Source organism: Gasterosteus aculeatus, chromosome 1, assembly GCF_964276395.1.
Source record: "Gasterosteus aculeatus chromosome 1, fGasAcu3.hap1.1, whole genome shotgun sequence".
NCBI lineage: Eukaryota > Metazoa > Chordata > Actinopteri > Perciformes > Gasterosteidae > Gasterosteus > Gasterosteus aculeatus.
The window spans coordinates 9,288,501-9,306,542 of record NC_135688.1 but is presented as its reverse complement, the minus strand read 5'-3'; the positions used below and the strand labels follow the sequence as shown (position 1 = coordinate 9,306,542).

The 18,042-nt window shown below is 44.1% G+C and overlaps 1 protein-coding gene across 3 annotated transcripts in view; it reads left to right on the top strand.

The window, feature by feature from the left end:
• The first annotated feature begins 250 nt into the window (after positions 1–250).
• Positions 251–18,042, top strand: part of arhgef12a (Rho guanine nucleotide exchange factor (GEF) 12a) — a 34,221-nt gene continuing 16,429 nt past the window's right edge. The window contains exons 1-5 of one of the 3 annotated variants that reach the window (XM_040178749.2): positions 447–1,931; positions 11,881–11,901; positions 12,652–12,743; positions 14,851–14,916; positions 17,451–17,549. In XM_040178749.2, the coding sequence (XP_040034683.2) occupies positions 1,900–1,931; positions 11,881–11,901; positions 12,652–12,743; positions 14,851–14,916; positions 17,451–17,549 (310 nt within the window). In that variant the 5' untranslated portion in view covers positions 447–1,899. Of the gene's footprint in view, positions 1,932–11,880; positions 11,902–12,651; positions 12,744–14,850; positions 14,917–17,450; positions 17,550–18,042 lie in introns of all 3 variants that reach the window. The other 2 variants (XM_040178758.2, XM_040178767.2) reach the window with 2 other exon arrangements.

Genomic DNA, 18,042 nt, shown 5'->3' with positions numbered 1-18,042 from the left:
AAAAAAAATATATATATATTTTTTTACCGTACCGTATATATATATATATATATATATATATATATAAATATCCATAAATATCAGAGCTTTGTACAGACAGTTCTTTAGAAATAAACAAGAATAAGTAAAGATTAAAAAGAAAAAAGTTTTAAAAGAACATAGATCTAGATATAAATGTATATCCAACAATATATACATGCAAATATATTTTTTAATATATCAGCATCCGATTTCTCTTCCCTCTGGGAGTCGACTAATCGGAGTGAGTCGACTAGTTGGTGACGGCTCAACACCATTTGTTTCATACATGACCTAGTAACATAATGTAAATGCCCATGCATAAAAAAGACAACCGCAATACTCCGATGCTACTATCCATTTACAATAAGTCGCCGAATCAGCGGCATCATAGTGTTGTTTTTATTTATCGTGTTGTTTTTTTCCAGCCGTGCTCCCCGACATGCTGGAACAAAACGAGTTTTCCCGTCTCCCGGCGGAAGTGGCTCGTGGACGCGCTGCTGGACTCCAACAGCTAGCTGGCTAGGGCGTTGCTAGCGGCAGAAAGTGGGATTTTCGGTACCGCTTTTTTTCTTTGGTCTCGCAAGTTATATCCTCGTAGCAAACAACGCCTCGCGTTTGAGGAAAAACGGCGTTTTTTATATTCGCCAAAAGTTTCTCCGGTGTATTTTTTTGTTTGTCGTCGCCTAAGCGGAGGACCCGGTTGTTACTTTCCGTCCCGTTAGCTGGCCGCGTAGCTAGCCCACTCCCATCCACGGGAATCCTGCCGAGAAAACAACTGAATCCTGGAAACATGGAGTCAAGGAGCGCAGCGCCGTGCTAACCCCCCCCCCCCCCCCCCCCCGACTTCACTGGATGCTCTTTCCCCATGGAGACTTTCTGAAGGACATACCACGGAGACGTTACCGCAACCCAGTCAACATTCACGCCGTGTTGTGTGTGTATGTTTTAGTCGTTGGCTGGCTCGTTGTTGTGAACGGGCTTTGCGTAGTTTGCACCCGAAACAAGAGCATACGGAGCAAAGTTTTTTTCTTTTTTTTTTTTTTTTGCTGAAAGGGCTCATCTGTTTTGTTAGCTGTTGAGTTAGCTGACTAGATTCACGGCCAGCCAGCTTTCCGTGAGAAGGATTTTTCTACAAAACAACAACAAAAACCCACCCATTGTGCTTTATTTGACCCATCGACCCGCTGTAGGCTCGTTGTATCTGACGTCTCACGCCGGTACGACGTTAGCTGCAGTTGTTGCTAATTCGTAACACCGCGTCGCTTTTAAACACTCGGCGTCGACCTCCTTCTCATGGTCACGGGAGAGTCCTCTCCTCTCCACGGCCACGGGCCGGCATTTCTTCTGCGGAACGAGGGACACCAAATGGGACTGGCGGAATCTCCAGCGTCTTAAAGAGATCGTTTAGGAACCGAACCGGGGGAACAAGGTGTCGGTTACATCGGAGTGCGCGTCGCGTCCACGTTTCACTCTGGGATGTGAATGCAGAGGATTCTCTCGCGGAGTTCACGCATGCACGACAACTTGTGCTAGCTGACGCAGTATTTATTATTTTGTCCCAGCGTTTTGTTTACAGTCGGGGTGGTATCTCATCCGACTGCACAGCTAACAGCGGCATAGCCCCCCCCCACCACCCCTCCATTAATGTTTAAGGTATGCACTGTAGACTCCTTGCTGTGTAATCTAACAGCCTATAGGTAGTTATTTTTTGCAACAACCCAACTGAGTCCTGCGAGTAATCCACCTTCAGCACCATTGTCGAGACCCCTGCCTACTTCAGACTTATGCCACAGAAGGACGCGCCAGGAAATCGCCTCATCACACTCTGGAAAATGTTAATAGGATATCATTTGCTGCAAATCTAGAACCGGAAGCCCAATGAGTGACACACAGTCCAGCTTCACTGACAGGTACAGTATGCCAAGGCCTTTACGTTGTATACGTGCACTGTCTGCGCCCCATACGCACCAGGTCATGCAGACATTTTTGTAAAAGTTTCGTGAAACACAGTCCACGCTATGGTGGAAACACGTTCTACACGGTCCGAGTAAAGCAATCCTTGGTCGTGCTGTGCTCAGTAATAACTATGTTATACAATCTAATTACTAAGGAAGGACATCAGATCTTGATGGAAACTCTGCTGATCCCAGCATGGGTAATGGGAGTTCTCTGCAGACACCAAAGTGGTACTTGTCCAAGGATTGAGATGGCCTGCCTGTGTGTGTGTGTGTGTGTGTGTGTGTGTGTGTGTGTGTGTGTGTGTGTGTGTGTGTGTGTGTGTGTGTGTGTGTGTGAGACCCTGTCTCTGCTGTTGTGTGCACGCGCACACCATGGATCCATGTGCACCTTTCAACATCCCCATTACAGCTAAGCCTTTAACGTCAACCTGCTCCTACCTCTATTAAAACGATCTCTGGCTTTAGACAAGACTGCAGCTCCATCAACTAATCACCTTATGTAAGGCATCCATCAACTTAAACTCAAAGAGTTGACACTCGACCAGCGGGCAAGAGGATGGGACGATATTTGAAGAAAAAACAGTAAATGGTATAATCCTCTGCAATATAAGTGTTATGTTAATATTCTGTTATTGCATCTGTACAATAATTAATTCTCCTATGTTTTCTGGAGAATTATGAGGTTTTCTATTCTCAATGTGACGTACTCTGGCGGTGAAAAGGAGAAGTATTCCATCAAGCTTTTCTACCTGATTCCCACATATTTGAAAGAAGAGCAGGCCAATACAGTGGAATGTGGTCAATAGATTCACTGCAGAAAGGAGCTTTATTGCAGGTTGGGATCTGAAATATCCTCCTGGCTGGGGCGTGAGCTAGAGGCTAAAGCCCAACCCTGTTTTAAATGACCCCCCTCCCCCACTGCAATGATGGCAACAGTAGCTGACACCAACTGCTATTGTGGTGCAGTTTATCGTGCATGATTCAAAACGTATATGTGTAGTTATATACATATTTAATCAACAGTCCTGCCGATGGCATGATCAACTAAACTCGCGCAGACACTATGATGGTCAGTAAAATCAAGGGGGTCCGATCCCTTGTCTCTCACTGCGATGTACCTGATCCCATGAAGCAGCTAATATTAGGTTCCTTTTACACAGTGATGCCACACAATGAATTTGTCATCCCAGATGACCGCGGCACATAAGGACTCCAGATTTGAATTAGTTGTATATTTATTTTCCCTTATTAACAGTATATTGGTTGGAATATGTTATTGTGAATCTGTGTCCTTAAAGTCCCAATTGTTTTTCTACAAATACAACATGATAGGAGCCATTATGTTAACGTAAAAAATGATACATGGTGATAGCCGCGTACCGTGCAAACACAACTAGCTCTGTGCTTTTGTTTCACAAACATATTGTCAGGACAGGCAGCTGATCTCAGGGGTGTTTTTCACAATGGTAGATAATGACGTTATTGATTTTAATTTCTCCATCTCTCCTTAAGTCTGCTTGTATTTCCCTGTCCTCGCTTACTCGTCCTCTGTGTGTGCATTCTGTTTTGGCCCGTTTGGCTATGGTGGGAGCATGCGCCCGATGTCTATTGGGGCTTGGCCGCCGGCCGATGGGTCAGTTTAGTGTGCTGTTAGCCCTTTGTCATAGAGTTCTGCTGATCCCCACGTTTTTCCCACCCCCCCGCCTGAGGCCCTCTCGGGAAGTGGTGCTGGTGACATCACTAATAGTAAACAATAGTCTTTAGTGGGAGCAATCTGTCTGTCCCCCGAATGCTCCTCCACCAGTGCAGGGCAGGTACTTCCAGCGAGGCTGGGTTGATGGAGTATGCGTTCATTGCTACGTTGCTTCAGTACAGATGTGACTAGTTAATGCCAAACTTTGTTTGTTGCAACCCAAGTTTGTTATATATCGATTCATTATCAATGCTACGAACGTAACCGTTTGGTCAGGGCGACAAGTTCCAATAAAAAGTGAAGGGTAGCCCAAATTTGAGATTTTGTAACTACCAAACGCTTGGTGTTAAAACTGGTCAAGTCAAATATATATATTCCAAATGATCATCTATTGATTCTCAGCTTGATTGATATCCTGATATTCATAATGAATTTATTGTTAATACCATCAAAATATCAAAACGGGGCGCTGGAGTTGATGTTTTGCGGTCCTGAAAAAGGAATCCTCATGATGGATGTTTTCACGAGTAGTTCTGGCTGTATGCGCGTCTCCTGTATTTGGCATCCCTCCCTTATAATGCAGCATGCTCCTACTCTTATCTAGTCAGCACTGACACTAGGGAAGCTGCGTCAGCGGCAGCTCTGGACTTTGCATTAAAATGAGTTTCCAGGGGGCATTCTAAGCTCTGATCAGAAGTTTAAAGGCCCCAGAACAGCGTGCAGTGCAGAATGTTATACACTTGACAGGCGTGCTGCTACTGGAAGATACTGTCCATCCTTTGCAGGTTGGGAAATAACTCAAGCTCATGTTAAACAAACTTCTAAAAGGATCTTTTGTTTTGTTGAAATGATGGTCAAACAAACAGTTGTCTCCTTACTTTAAAAACCCTTCATGTTGTAGCCTGAAGGCATTTTTTTCCAATAATACTCTGTTAAAGCAATTTCAGGTCACGGGAAGCTCTTGCCGACGTAAATCTTGCCAGGTTGTTTGTATCTAGTTCATTTAGATTATACGACCTACGACAAAGGTGATATCTCAACCATATAGATAGCAGCAGGCTGTGAGCAAGTGTGCAAGCCCTGCATCTTTGTAGCCTGCCGCAGGGGGCCCTGCTTATAAATTATAGAACGCAGAATATGCTTGAATTTATTAGCTGTTGAATGTTTTAATTTAAATTCAAATTAAGGGCATTTTTTCTACAAGGGAGTAGAACAACACATTTTATTTGGAGGAAGGCCTATGAACAGCACAAATTGTACATCCATTGCCACCCGAAACAGATGCCATGATGCAGCATAGTGTGCACAGAAATAGCCGTTCATCAGGAACATTTTCATGCCTTCCAATCCATTGTTGTCCATGTAAACGCACTGAAGACGAGCTCAAAATTGAGCTCAAACCAGGAGCGGTGCCGCTTCGGCGGCTGTTTTTCACGGCGCGATGGCTGCGGCCTGAGATCAACATCGTTAAACACATTAACGAGCATGTCATGTGACGAGGAACAACCAATCACAGCCGACAGATATTTTTCATTTTATTTGGCAAATATCAGTCCTTGATAAATGGGTATAAGCTGAGCTTTACAATTTGTCCCACGGACGAGGTTTTAGGTGATGTGATAGTGTCGTGTTATTTCTTTACAGTTGCTTAGCAGCCGCGGGCGCAACCTGTCTCGGTGCTCTGGAAAGTTGGCACAAGAGTAGGCAGCCAGTTCCCGACCTACATGTGTAACGTTTTCCAGTTGGTTGAAGACGCAGCGTGGGTCCCAGACCTTACACACTCCCAACGCAACGGCTGTGCTCTGAAACCTACCTCTTCACCCTGGAGTTATTCTACCGCTGCGTTTACAGTCCCCAGTCGTGTCTTTAACGCTGTGCTCTGAAAAATAGTTTTGTTTTCGGTAACATGGTGACGTTTGGGTTCAGGTGATCACTCGGCTGTCTATTCTCTTTGCAGAAGTTGTCTGCAATATCATCTGACAAAAGGCTGGAAATCGAAGCATTTCTTTATCACTTGAATTGTGTCCATTGTAAATGAATAACTCCTGAGTTAGTCTGCAAGGAAATTGCCAACCAAACTCTTAGTTTTGTTCAGTTTACAGAAGGTGAATGAGGAGCTGATGAAGACTCTGCTCACACCTGGATGCCACTTTGGCAGACACACACCAGCTCTCACCACACTCTGTTCATTCATGCCAGCTGCCATTTCACTCTTTTTCACACACACGCTCTCTCAATGGCACCCATCGCTTGTTCCATTCTTTGCTTCGGCCCGTCTGCGTCTGCCATCATCACATGTTCATCGTGCCCAAAGGGAGGGAGTATTCAAATCAAATCTGCCTTCATAAATTGTACAAATGAAAAGTGCAGAGGGTGCAAATGTTCTGTGGTGTGGCCTGCGTCTTTGTGTGGGTATTCATAATTTTCTTCTAAGTTATCTTAGTCAATACAAGCCTGGCTAAAAGGAAATACAGGCGCACTGAGATAGCAAACGAGGGGGAGATAGCAGGGTTGGGAGAAGAAACAGGCGATGCCTCTGGGGTCGTGATGTTGGATTGTGGGTAAAGCCTCGGCATTGCCCGGCTCTTTTGAGTGCAGGGGGGAGACGGGGTTTATCATCCAGCCCTGTGACGGTGATGCTTGTGGACACCCTCGACAATCGTGCCCCGTTAGACCGACAGAGCTTCAGGGCCCAAACGTTGCTTTCACTTCACAAAAGCCGGGATTACAATAGAGGGAAACAGGGGGACAATGGTGGAGAGTGTCATCCCTCCACATGTCCATGTAAGGGTTTTCTTAGCCGGGAACTAGGCTAGTGCCTCCGAGCTAAGCGTGACACTTGTGAAGCCACGATATTCTGCAGAGCATGCCGAGAGATGTGATGCTTGCGTGTCTTTCTGGTTAACTTAATTATTTCACACTAAATTGATTATGTAAATTAATATGCATACAATACGGATTTGTTCTTTTGTGCACAAATATGTCTGGGAAATCGTTGTCGGAGAAAATGGTACGGTTAAAAGGGCGTAGTAGCTGATTGGGCGTCAAACCGAGGCTGTTAAGAGTGAGGGTGCTTCGACTGAATGTGGTGTCTGTGTAAGAGGAGGCCGTGTTGCAGAGGAAGAGCATCAGCCTGCTGCGGCACTGTGATTAATCTTAATCTAACTGCCTGTTTCTGCCCATTCTGAGATGTATCACTCACGTGCTTCAAACTACAAGTTGCAGCTGCTTAAATGTCATCATAGGTCTGCTTTCAGCAGCCAATAACACATTTTTGGGATCACCACAGGGTATCAGATCAAGTCCGGTCATTGTGCCTCTCGCGGACTCTTACACATAAGTTATACAGTGGATAAGTTAATAACAGCTTAATTGAAGACCCTCTGTACAAAAAAAGTGACCCGTGGATGAGAAAAGTTCTTGGGTGTTCGTGACAAGCCTCGTGACCAGCGACGGTGTAGACGGTGTAGCACGTTGAACCACCTCTTCTCCTCTGCCGGTGCTGCAGGACAGCGGACAGCGTAGCGTGAAGAAATGTCTATCCCCGGCCCTCATGTCAGGAATCCTGATGAGGTTTATTGGGGCAGAAAGGGCACCGTCTTCCCCCCGAGGCTGTAGCTTGAGCTCCAGAGCTATTGCTCTTGTCTCTCCAACACACACCACACCTCTCTGTCTGTCTGTCTCTCTCTCTCTCTCTGCCTGCCTGTCTGTCTGTCTGTCTCTCTCTGTCTGTCCGTCAGTGTCTGTCTCATACACTCACTTCATGTTCTCCTTCTTTAAATCCTGAACACAGCATTGTATGTCGTGTCATTAAACCAGCTCAGGCTGCGCGTTGAGAGGCGGCGAGGAGGCATTGCTGTGTTTCGGTATGATTCTATTCAGGCGGTGGGTTAAAGGAGCACCGCTGAATGGGTGTGTAGACTCACTCGGTGCAAGGAGTGGAAGGCAGTGACGTAATCCTAGCTCTGTTTTTGTGCGTGCACCCACATTGTATGACTCAGGTATATATATATATTAGATAACAAGGAGTGTGTCTGTGTGTGATTCCTTTTGGGAGGCTGCAGCCATGAATCAGGCTGTTCAAGAGACCGTATCATTACATGCTTGAGGTGAGATCCCAGACCAGCTTGCAAAGGGAGGCTGAAAAGCAGACACACTTCGATGGATTATGTGGCATGACTCAGCTATCCAATCCCACCCTAGTTTCAAACAGGCCCCGCCTCTTCGATCCCCGTCAACACCTGCGCTCAGCGCGGCGTCGCTCGACTGTTTAGGAGACTCTGGATTCCTGCTGCAACTCTTATTTAGCAACGTCAACATTGTCTGACTGCAGGAAGTCACTAAACTTCACTTCATCAATAGTCCACCTGATCCTTGCCCCATGATCCGTTTTTAAGTTGATCTTTTGTTTTTGCTTTTATTAAAATATTCAATCAGCTGCTTATAATTCAATGTTGAGGAACACTTCTCTTTATATATGTCCCCTTATCTGCCTGTACTGAATCTAAGAGGAACTAAAAATAACCTGAAGTGCTTCCCCTGTATCTTGCACGAGCGGGTCTAGTTTCTATTCCTTTACTTTGTGTTCCTTCCTCTTCTGTTTGGGAGACTCGTTCACAGAAATGGCTGTGTGTGTGTGTGTGCGTGTGTGTGTGTGTGTGTGTGTGTGTGTGTGTGTGTGTGTGTGTGTGTGTGTGTGTGTGTGTGTGAGTGTGAGAGAGAGAGTCCTGCTCCTCCAGGACCTCCCTCACTACTTTTTTCTCTCTCATGGTCTGGTCTCGGGCCTCTGTTGCTGCGACTTTTGCTGCCATTGGCCCGGCTCTGCCACAGTTTTCCATCAAAACACCAAACCTCAATGGAGCATTCAAGCCCAGGCCCGCTCCAGTGCTGCCCCTCCCTCCCTCCCATCCCGCTCCGTTCTGACGCTGCCCTTTTTTCTCCCTTTGCCTCACTCCCCGCTCATTTAATGGACCAAGTCAAGAAAGAGGTCAGAGCTCGGACGTGGAGACTTTCTTAGCTGGATCTGAAGGATCAAACGAGCTGAGGAAAATTTAAACTCAATCCCGGCATGACGTCCCGGCATGACATGATGTTTTTTAGGGGGAAACATTAAATAGCGTGTTGTCAGAGGGGGGAAAAAAAGTTCAAAGCTTAGATACACACAATTGGCTCCGCTGCAGTTTTTCTGAAAGTTTTCCGATGTCCCCAAAAGTTATGTATCTATATTTAATAAGTTAACATCTCAATCATTTAGCTTCCAAACTGCTTGTTTTTTTTGTCCAAAGATCCACAATTGTGCCCATTTCTGCTGACAACAGTTGCTGACTGATGAATCAACTGTTGTTTATTGTTTTTAGTAGTGTCGAGAGTATCATCGGGACATAGAACAGTCATCTGTTGTCTGCTGGACTGAGACTGATGTGGAGCCATTATGAGGGTCGACCAGAGATGCACTGTGATGTTATGTGAGCTATGACCGCGTCAGCAATTCCTCTCAGTGAAAACTAAAGAGAGAACCTTCTTATTATGACCACTCAGCTTTGCAGTGACTTTTCTTAGACATGACCACACAATGGCATTTTTCCAGTGGCACATTGTGCATAAAGTATTTTGCCAACCTCAGCCGAGGTGCCGTAGTTATTGGAAGCAACCATTGAAACGTGTCCATCTGAAACCGACACTTTGACGTGCAATTTGTGTACAAATAACTTTGCCTCTACGCTGTTCTGTGTCAAAAACTTTAAAAACCATTTTAAAGTACGGTTTCTATTATAGGTTAGAAATAGCCCTCTCTGCCTCTGATGTTTTTGTTGTGGTTTTTCATTACGGTTCGGCTGTCTCCCCATCAGTACCGTCTTATGTTACAGTCTGATGCTGGCGGATCTTTGTATTATTATTATTGATTTTCTTTCCTGCACTCTCTTTTGCGGTTCAAAAGCGGATATCAACACGACTGTGGCGCTCTCGTTCACCCAGGCGGAAATTAAATTCAAACCTAACATCTTTTAATTGGCCATTAAATTAATTAAAAATACTCCCTACACTTTGAGCAACATGTTTTAGGCCACGATATATTTATTGTTGTGAGAATTAAAAAAAATAAAAAAAAATCTATTGACCTCAGACAACAATCAAGCCTCATCACTTTATAGATGCTACATTTTAAGTTGTGTTGAAATCCTAGCTGTTGTGTGCTTTGTTTAAACGGTCGATCCAAGGTCTGTGTTGTTGTTGTCGTCGTTTGCACTGTTGCACAGCTCCTGTCAGCTCCTACCTGCCGATTCACCCCAGATATCATTTCTAAATGGAAATTATCCCCCTACGGTACCTGCGTCTGATTGCAAAAAGAGATTTTCACCATTACCGCTTTTTGACTTAACTTGCAGTGTTCTGGGAAGTAAATCTTTAATTATTCCATTGCGTATAACCTCCAGTATCAGCAATGGTCGCTCCTTCACTCAGTTTTTACCTTCCATCTGGTGCCCAGTGTTTCAGTCTCTTGCCACCTCTTCGATGTCTCGTTCCCTCTGTCCTCTTCGGTCTGTCGCTGCCGTCTTTCTTCATCACCTCCTTCGTCCTTAAATGCGTCTTAGGCAGATCACCAGAGCTATTTGAACTGTAGATGCTCAGTGATATTATACTGGACAACATTCCTTCTCAGTTCTCTATTAACTGTTTTAACATGAATAAAACATGTTGTAGTCACCCAGCCCCTTAGAGCTGAGTTTGCCTATCACGTTTTATTTTTTCCTCTATGATCCAAGAACAACACCTGCATTCTCAGTTTTGCCATCCATGAGCGCGTGTCCTAGTTCAGTGTGTGTGTGTTTATGTGCTGACTTTTCCATCCCTCCAATTCAGAGGTTTCTAAGGGAGGGGGGCTACTTAAAGCTAGGTTTTTTTTTCAGCTAGAGGCTCTGGAACTTATTACAGTCTGAGGCATTTTCATAAACGGGCCATTCAGCTGCCCCTGCGTGGCTCTGAATGGGACACACTGTCGCCAGGAGAAAGAGTTAATGTGGGCTGGTTAGTCATGAGTCCTCCCTAAGACTGGTTCAGTGACCGTACTACTGATTTGTATTATAATGCTGTGTGCATTTAGATTTGAAATAATACCATAATAATAAGTATTTGACACGTGTTACCTCCATCCCAGCATATATTTACTCACTTTTATTGTTTATTGTCAATAAATTATTATTATTTGTTCTTTGATTATTTATGGTTATTTACGATTGACCTTACAATAAATACATAAAATCAAAACTTAACTATCTTAACGTAGTCTTTATGGTAAATTGGTAACAGTACCACTTTTTGTGATATAACGGTTCTCCTTCACACTACACAAAGGATACTAGCAAAACATGTCTCCCTCCATGCGGAACAGACCCCACCAGGAATAATTCAGAGCCGAGGGGCCGCAGAGTTAATTAGCAGAAAGTGTTCAGGAGATTTTCCTTTCAGTGGAATGTGTATTACAGATGGAATACATGATTAATGTTGACCCTTTAAATGTATTCAAGATTTCTGGAAATCAGCGAGAATTAACACAGCCGTGTCTCCCAAAATCTAAATTGACATTTCAATTAGCGTCTGCTAAAACAGCAAGTCAATATATAGATGCAGCGCTCTGCTAATCTGTCTGTCATTTCTGTTTAACGGTACAGTGGCGTTTGGGTTTATAAGCAGAGAAGCATTTACGTTTCCTACAGGTTACGTTGCATTCGAACGGTCGCTCAGGTGTTCACACGGGGGGAGCCATTTAGAACATGGAAGTGGGGGTGGGGGGGTGTTACGAGATGGAGAGAGGTGTTGGATGTCTAACTTCTTGGAAAGCGTGACCTTTTCCCATCATTAGACCGACAGCACTTCCACTTGTTCTCACCTCTCCCTCACTCTGGCCAGGCTGCCTCCAGGGAAACAAGGATATGATTATTACAGTCAAATCGGGAGATGTCTGAACTAAATCACATCACACACACACACACACAGCTGATCTCTAAGAGGCAGAGGGCATTTGACCTGGAAAAGGCTTTAATCTGCAGCTAAAGAAGTCTGATGTTTGATCAGGATTATCATGTTTGCACCAAGAAGGGTCTAGGGGGAAGCTGTCAGCGTGGCTTCAACTTTTGCATAAATGCTCAGCCGTTGTTTACTAAATCACATGCTGCGAGATACTGATGAGCCTTCTGTTTTATCTTGCAGGTTTCCCAAGAAAGCAAACAGGTAAGAGTTTGTGTTTTTCCCCTAAATTTGATTGCAATTATATATGCATGTTTTGGGGTTTGAACCCCCCCCACCACACACACACACACACACACACACATACACATACATACATACATACACCAGTGGTTTACATCAACAGAGTGCCAGATGAGGGAAATGAGGCAGGTATAAGTAGGAACTGCTGTGCTGCAACAGAAGTCTTCAGAGCTTAGACCCCCCCACCCCCTCCTGTCTCACTCATGTACACACACACATACTGAGTAAGGGACAAAGGGGTCCCTCTTCTGAGGGCGGTCCGTCACTGCCTTTCACTGTGAGCAGAACAGTGGCCTTTCACAGTTGGGGCCGGCCTGGGCAGAAGCAGCCTCCGAGGTCTAAGCCTGGGAGTCTGGCCTCGCAGCGCCTCCTATGAGCGGCGGCTTTCCTCCGGCCACTCAGCAGAGCGACTCCACATCCTCTGGCTGTCACATTATACAGTAGACACACTCGCCGTGATTCATACACTAGGAGGTCATCTTGCCACTATATTCCCAATGCCGCAGTGAACAATGGCCGGTTCTGTGTGCTGGTGTCATTCCTCCTGAGCCTTCACTTGCCTGCATCTTTTGCACACGCACGGCAGCACTACAGCAAGACGCAATGAATGACACTGCTTATAGTAAACGGCACTTACAAAAGACTACAGTGTTGCATATGATAGTACATGCCGGGTGAATGCCTGTTTTTTTTTTTGTTTTTTTCCTCTAGAACCAGCAGCATTCTCAGTAAAGACCACCCCCCGGACAAGAAACCCAAAAGTGACAAAACCTCACTTCCCTCCAATGAGTTTGACCCTACAGGTAACTTCCTGCTTTTGTTCTCAGGCTCCTATTCCTTATTTCTTTTTAAAAAAATGTTTATGTCATTTCTTTCTATTCTGTCACTTTCTCTGTATGCATCACTTTCTCTCTCTCTCTCTCTCTCTAACAAACACAGTCTCATGACACATTTTTGGTGATGATAGTTTGCACAAGGCATGCTGGGATGGTGAAAGGTGGCGGTGTGTGGATCCCGCTATGTGCTTTGAGCTCTCTTTGAGAATTATACATTCATTTGACTTGTGTGGTCTCATCTAGATAATTGTTTGAGTCTTACCACTGGAGGAAAACAACTTATTTTAAACAGTTGGAATTGCCTTTCATTTTTTGTGTGTATTGTAACTAATAGACAGCATGATATGTGTTTATTGGCTCAGTCTTCCTTACACTGAATTATACCAACTGTTTGGCAGAAGCTTATATTGCTTTAGATGGTGCAGGTTTTAAGCCGATATGCAGAGAAAGGTTTGATTAAAGGACTCTGAAATCTGCAGCTGCATGTTCAGCGTCCACATGGCTCTTGTAGTTTAACATGAATCGGTGCCCTGTGGGTTTTGTATGTTAAGAGTGGCTGGGTGGTCTCGATGCGTACTTGACAGAAGCAAAAAGCCATTAAGCCTGTTACTCACTCCAGTTTCAAGTTTATTGCAGGGTGACATTGTTCGGGTTCAGAATTCGACCTGTTTGATATGGTGACACTCCCGCGATATGACAACATCTGTATTCTCAACAAAATAGAAAATACTCTGTACCACATGGCAGCTTATCTCCGTGTGACGCAACACCACATAGACACGATGTGCTTTCTCAGTGGTTACACAAGACATGCACTTTGTTGAGTAGAGCCCAACCAAAACCTCTTCTCTTGTATTTCTCTCATGGTCTGTTCCACTTTTGGGATGGCGCAGTGATTAAACCAAGTGCAGAGTAACCACAGAAAGGCCAATTAGCCTTTATGTAACTAATCTTCGGGTCGCCATGATAATATTATTTGTCAACCTGTTTGGATTTGCATGCCTGCATGGTGCTGTTCTATATTTCACACACTTTTAGTTTTCTGAAACTTGCATGAGCTCTTTGATAATATTCCTAGATGTTCTCCTGGTGTCGTCTTTTCTGTCACAATTTCAAACTTGGTGGAGTGGATTAAGGGTCGGCAGGTGCAGTCAGATACTCTGATAATGAATTTTACAGCTGGCCCCCAAGACCGACATGTTTCCAAATTAATAATGTGCAATGATTATGTTATGTGGTGCAACGGATTATTAAACTCTTATGAACGTCCCAAAAATCATCAGTATAAACAAGTCAGTTTAAACGATCAGCAAGGCCAAAGGTTATCCGTTTACTTCAATTGAGTATTCTATAGTGTTTTGCCAAAGACCTTTTCTGAATATTGGTGGATAACGACGTAAAAATTAATCGGGGGGGGGCTGTACACATCAAGGATCCGAACAATAAAAGCTTTTATCTTTAAATGTGTAGAATATAAAGAACAATTCTAAAAGGCTTGGACCGAGACCGGTTCCTCCTTCGTTTTTAGCAGGAACTATGTTTTGTTCATCAGGACTTCTTCCACAACTTCCACCGTCTGGTCTTGACAGACAGACCTGAATATAATTTCACCTGCTGCAAGCTCTGTTAGGTAAGGCCATTGAAGTATTGCCAGAGTACCTTTTGGATCCCAAATCCTGTTTATTTTATTAAGATCCTGGTGCATTTTACAATCCAATCTGGGCTTCAAAAAACCTCGGAAAATTAATAACGTAAGATTCTTCCAATTTTTCCAAAATAGGACCACTATCATTGAAGTCCCAATGTGTTGGCAGATTGTCCCCAATAGCAATGGAGGCACTATTCAGCAAATATCTAGCTGGTTCATTTTCGGCCACTGCAATCCTGCCTGTCCAGATGATATGTTTTATTTAACTACCCGCTTGTTCATTTCATTTTCTCCTCCCATGATTATTTCTCCCTCATGATTTTCTCTTTCCTGTGTTTCCTGTTCCTTGTGTTGGTTCTCGTTGTGTGTATGTGTGCGTGTGTTTGTATACTGCTGTGCTGTCTGCCTTGTGGGGGCTCTGGTCAGAAGCTCTGGTGGTGCAGAGGAGTGGCAGCAGCAGTTTGCTAGCAGAGGGGAAGCCTGAGTCCTGTGGTAAGATGCTCCTGCTGGAGTGGCCTGCGTGACAGCTGCATCTATAATGGCTATAGAACACGGTGTGAAATTGCCATTTGATGTTTTTTGTTTCACATATTTTTAATCATGGTGGTTCAAAGGTCTGAGTTGCATGTAGTACTGGGTGGTGTCCTGATTCAACTGGTACATGGATATTAAAAGGAGTTTTGCCATTTCTATATAGTTTCACAATGTCGACACAAGGCTTGTGGCCAAAGCATCTAGTCAACATACATTGTCATTATCATGTGGAGAGGGCCAAATGTTGGCTCAGTGTACTTGTTGACCACAACAACTGGTACAGGTTGTGAGGTATAAAGGGTTTTAAACTTTTAAAAAGTGACACATTTTTTACACTCGCTCACAAAATAGTAACATTAAAGCCATTTCCTTTTTTTCAATTGAGGGACTTCTATCGTATGCCAGACCTCTCATTCTTTAATTAAAATAATCAGAAATAAAGTTATGCAGATGTTTACTATCTAGCTACATCCACACACTACATACTTTTCCATTTTTATTCAGGGTTATAAAACAAAACAAACGTTACATACTAGCAAGCCCAAAAACAGATATTCACATACACTGGGTGCCCAGGTGCTGGTATGAGCATCAGGAAGTGGATTGGTAGCTTTATTACAGACAATATTATGGTGATTATTAATAGTATCGCAATGGTCTTGAATATTGAAAGATAATGCTTAATATTTAAGATCCCACGCAAACGGATAAATTGTGTGGAATGTTTTAGAAGTTTTATTTGTCAAACTTAGTTAAAAGGCGGCAGGTCTCGCCGTCGTCTCTCTCACACACATACCTGAGATTTGCTTTAATACGAACACAAATTATTATAGTTCAATAGACGTGGTCAACACACGTCTCTCGCTAGTTTCCTCCGGTTGAATGTTGTCTGCCGAGTCGCTTGAAGTCTCTGTCGTACGGAGGAGCAATCACTGCTTCTGTTCCTTTCCAGCAGTTGTGCAGAGTAAAATAAGCATTAACAAAAAAAGTCCCCTTTTTCGTGTCCATTGTCTTCGACAAAGCTGCAGACCGTGACTTTGGCTGCTGCTCGCCAATCGCTACAGTAATACAGTACAGCGGTAGCTTCATGAACAGCATAACAGCTGCCGGCACTGACGACACGGGCAGTAATGCTTTTAATCCGTTATCCATGTTGAAACGGATCGCGGGTAGACCTGGCTGTTTGTTTTCATGTAACAGGGCGTGGCGATTTAGTGAAGGACACGTCTGAACTGGGTCGGCCCAAACACGTAGTGACGTAATTTCCAATCGTTTGGCCGATCCGCACACTGGGACGCAACTCAGACCTTGAATCTCAGACATTTAGGCTTCTGCATTTAGGGAAACTCGTGTGACCTTTTGTACGCAGTATTGGAATTACCTATTTTAATGGTTCCTTTTTTCTACAATTGCGGTGCTGAAAGTGCTATGTCAGTATTAAAGGTCAGTTTATTATCTAGAGATGTGTTCTTGTGTTTTAGCAAAGGGTACTGATTTCAGATCAATCAAACCGTTGAATAATACATTACTTTGGAAGCGTTACCCGATCAGTGAACCTCGCATTTTATGAATACCAACCAAAAATCTCTGTTAGAACACAAGCAAAATATCAACATCTAGAGGCATTTTCACACCAGTTCTTTAACCAATATGGCTTGATCTTTTTCCTTGACACCCCTGCCCTCTCCCCTCTCCCTTCCCCCTGCCCCTGCACTCTGCCTAACCCTCTCAATCTGCCTGACCCTCCAGCCTGGGGCGTTTGCTTCCCCTAAACTGTGTGTGTATTAGCTCCTGTTCCTTCCACTCTCCCAACCACAACATTGATCTAAATCGACTCACTTCTCTGTTGGATTCTGCTCACCAAACCGGCTCTAGGGCCACCTTTTCAGAGAGGTGTAAGAGATAAGCAAGGAGGTGATTGCACAATCTACTCATATTTTACAGGCTGCATTCTACGTTCTTTTGTCTGAACTAAGTCTAGTCAGTTTCAGCCAGGCATTACATCATTAGCTCTAATCTCTCACACTATGCAGGACCTCATAATAAAAAACCTGAAAAGTAACGTTCCTCCTTGCCGGCGAGACTACAATCAAACGTCTGGGATTCCTTTTTCAAGCATTATCTCACAAAGAAGGGCCCTCCTGACTAACCTTTACGTTTTTAAGCGTATTTCTTTAAATCTTTGTCACTAAATAAGAGGGAAGACAATGTGTGTAGGATATGTTACTGGCCAACCTCACAGCAAAGGTTAATAACTTTACATGCTCAGGTTGTAATGTTGTTATCCTCATAACAGAGTCCTAGACTATAGGAGATGAGTTGCGTGCGGAATGCGGATGTTATTGTCGGCCATTTGCATCCAACCCAAATACATTGTAAGGTTTTAGTCCACCGTGAGGCTCAGTTGTATGTGTGATGTTCTGGCTGCATTTTCTTTATTGACTTCCTGATCCTTTTGAAGACACTGCTGTGTGTTTCTGTCTCACTTGCAGGTCTGGTTCAACGATGTGTAATCATCCAGAAAGATGAAAATGGCTTCGGGCTCACTGTCAGTGGTGACAACCCAGTGTTTGTGCAGCTTGTCAAAGAAGGTAAGGTGGAGTCTCAAACTTAAAAGAACAAAAAAATATATGTTTTTAGACTACCTACTTTGCAACAGATAAATGGGCTCTCTTTTTCCTGCACTGTCATGGCAGTTTGCTACAAACTCATGGACATGAAGGGTAATTGGGACTCGGTAAACACCAGCACTCTGGCACTTACTGATGTCATGTCTGAAGCCATTGACTGTATATTTCCTGCTCTATAGTTTCACAGTGGCTGCAGCTCCTGCTTCACCACGCTGTCTTTTAAAGAGGGACCTTATGACAGGATACTTATGTGGTCTTCTCCGCGGTCTGTCTCTTTCGGCAGAGAATGACGTCGGCTGTTATCCGATCACAAAAACCTTTTGAGTCTGTACAGTAGAGGAGAGAGACAGCAAGGGGATGAACTGAGCGAGGGCTTAAGTAGGTTCGTCAGTGAATGGGAGTGTTCGACAATCTGGCTTCCCATTTGTCCCCGACTCCACTCATCTGACTTAGT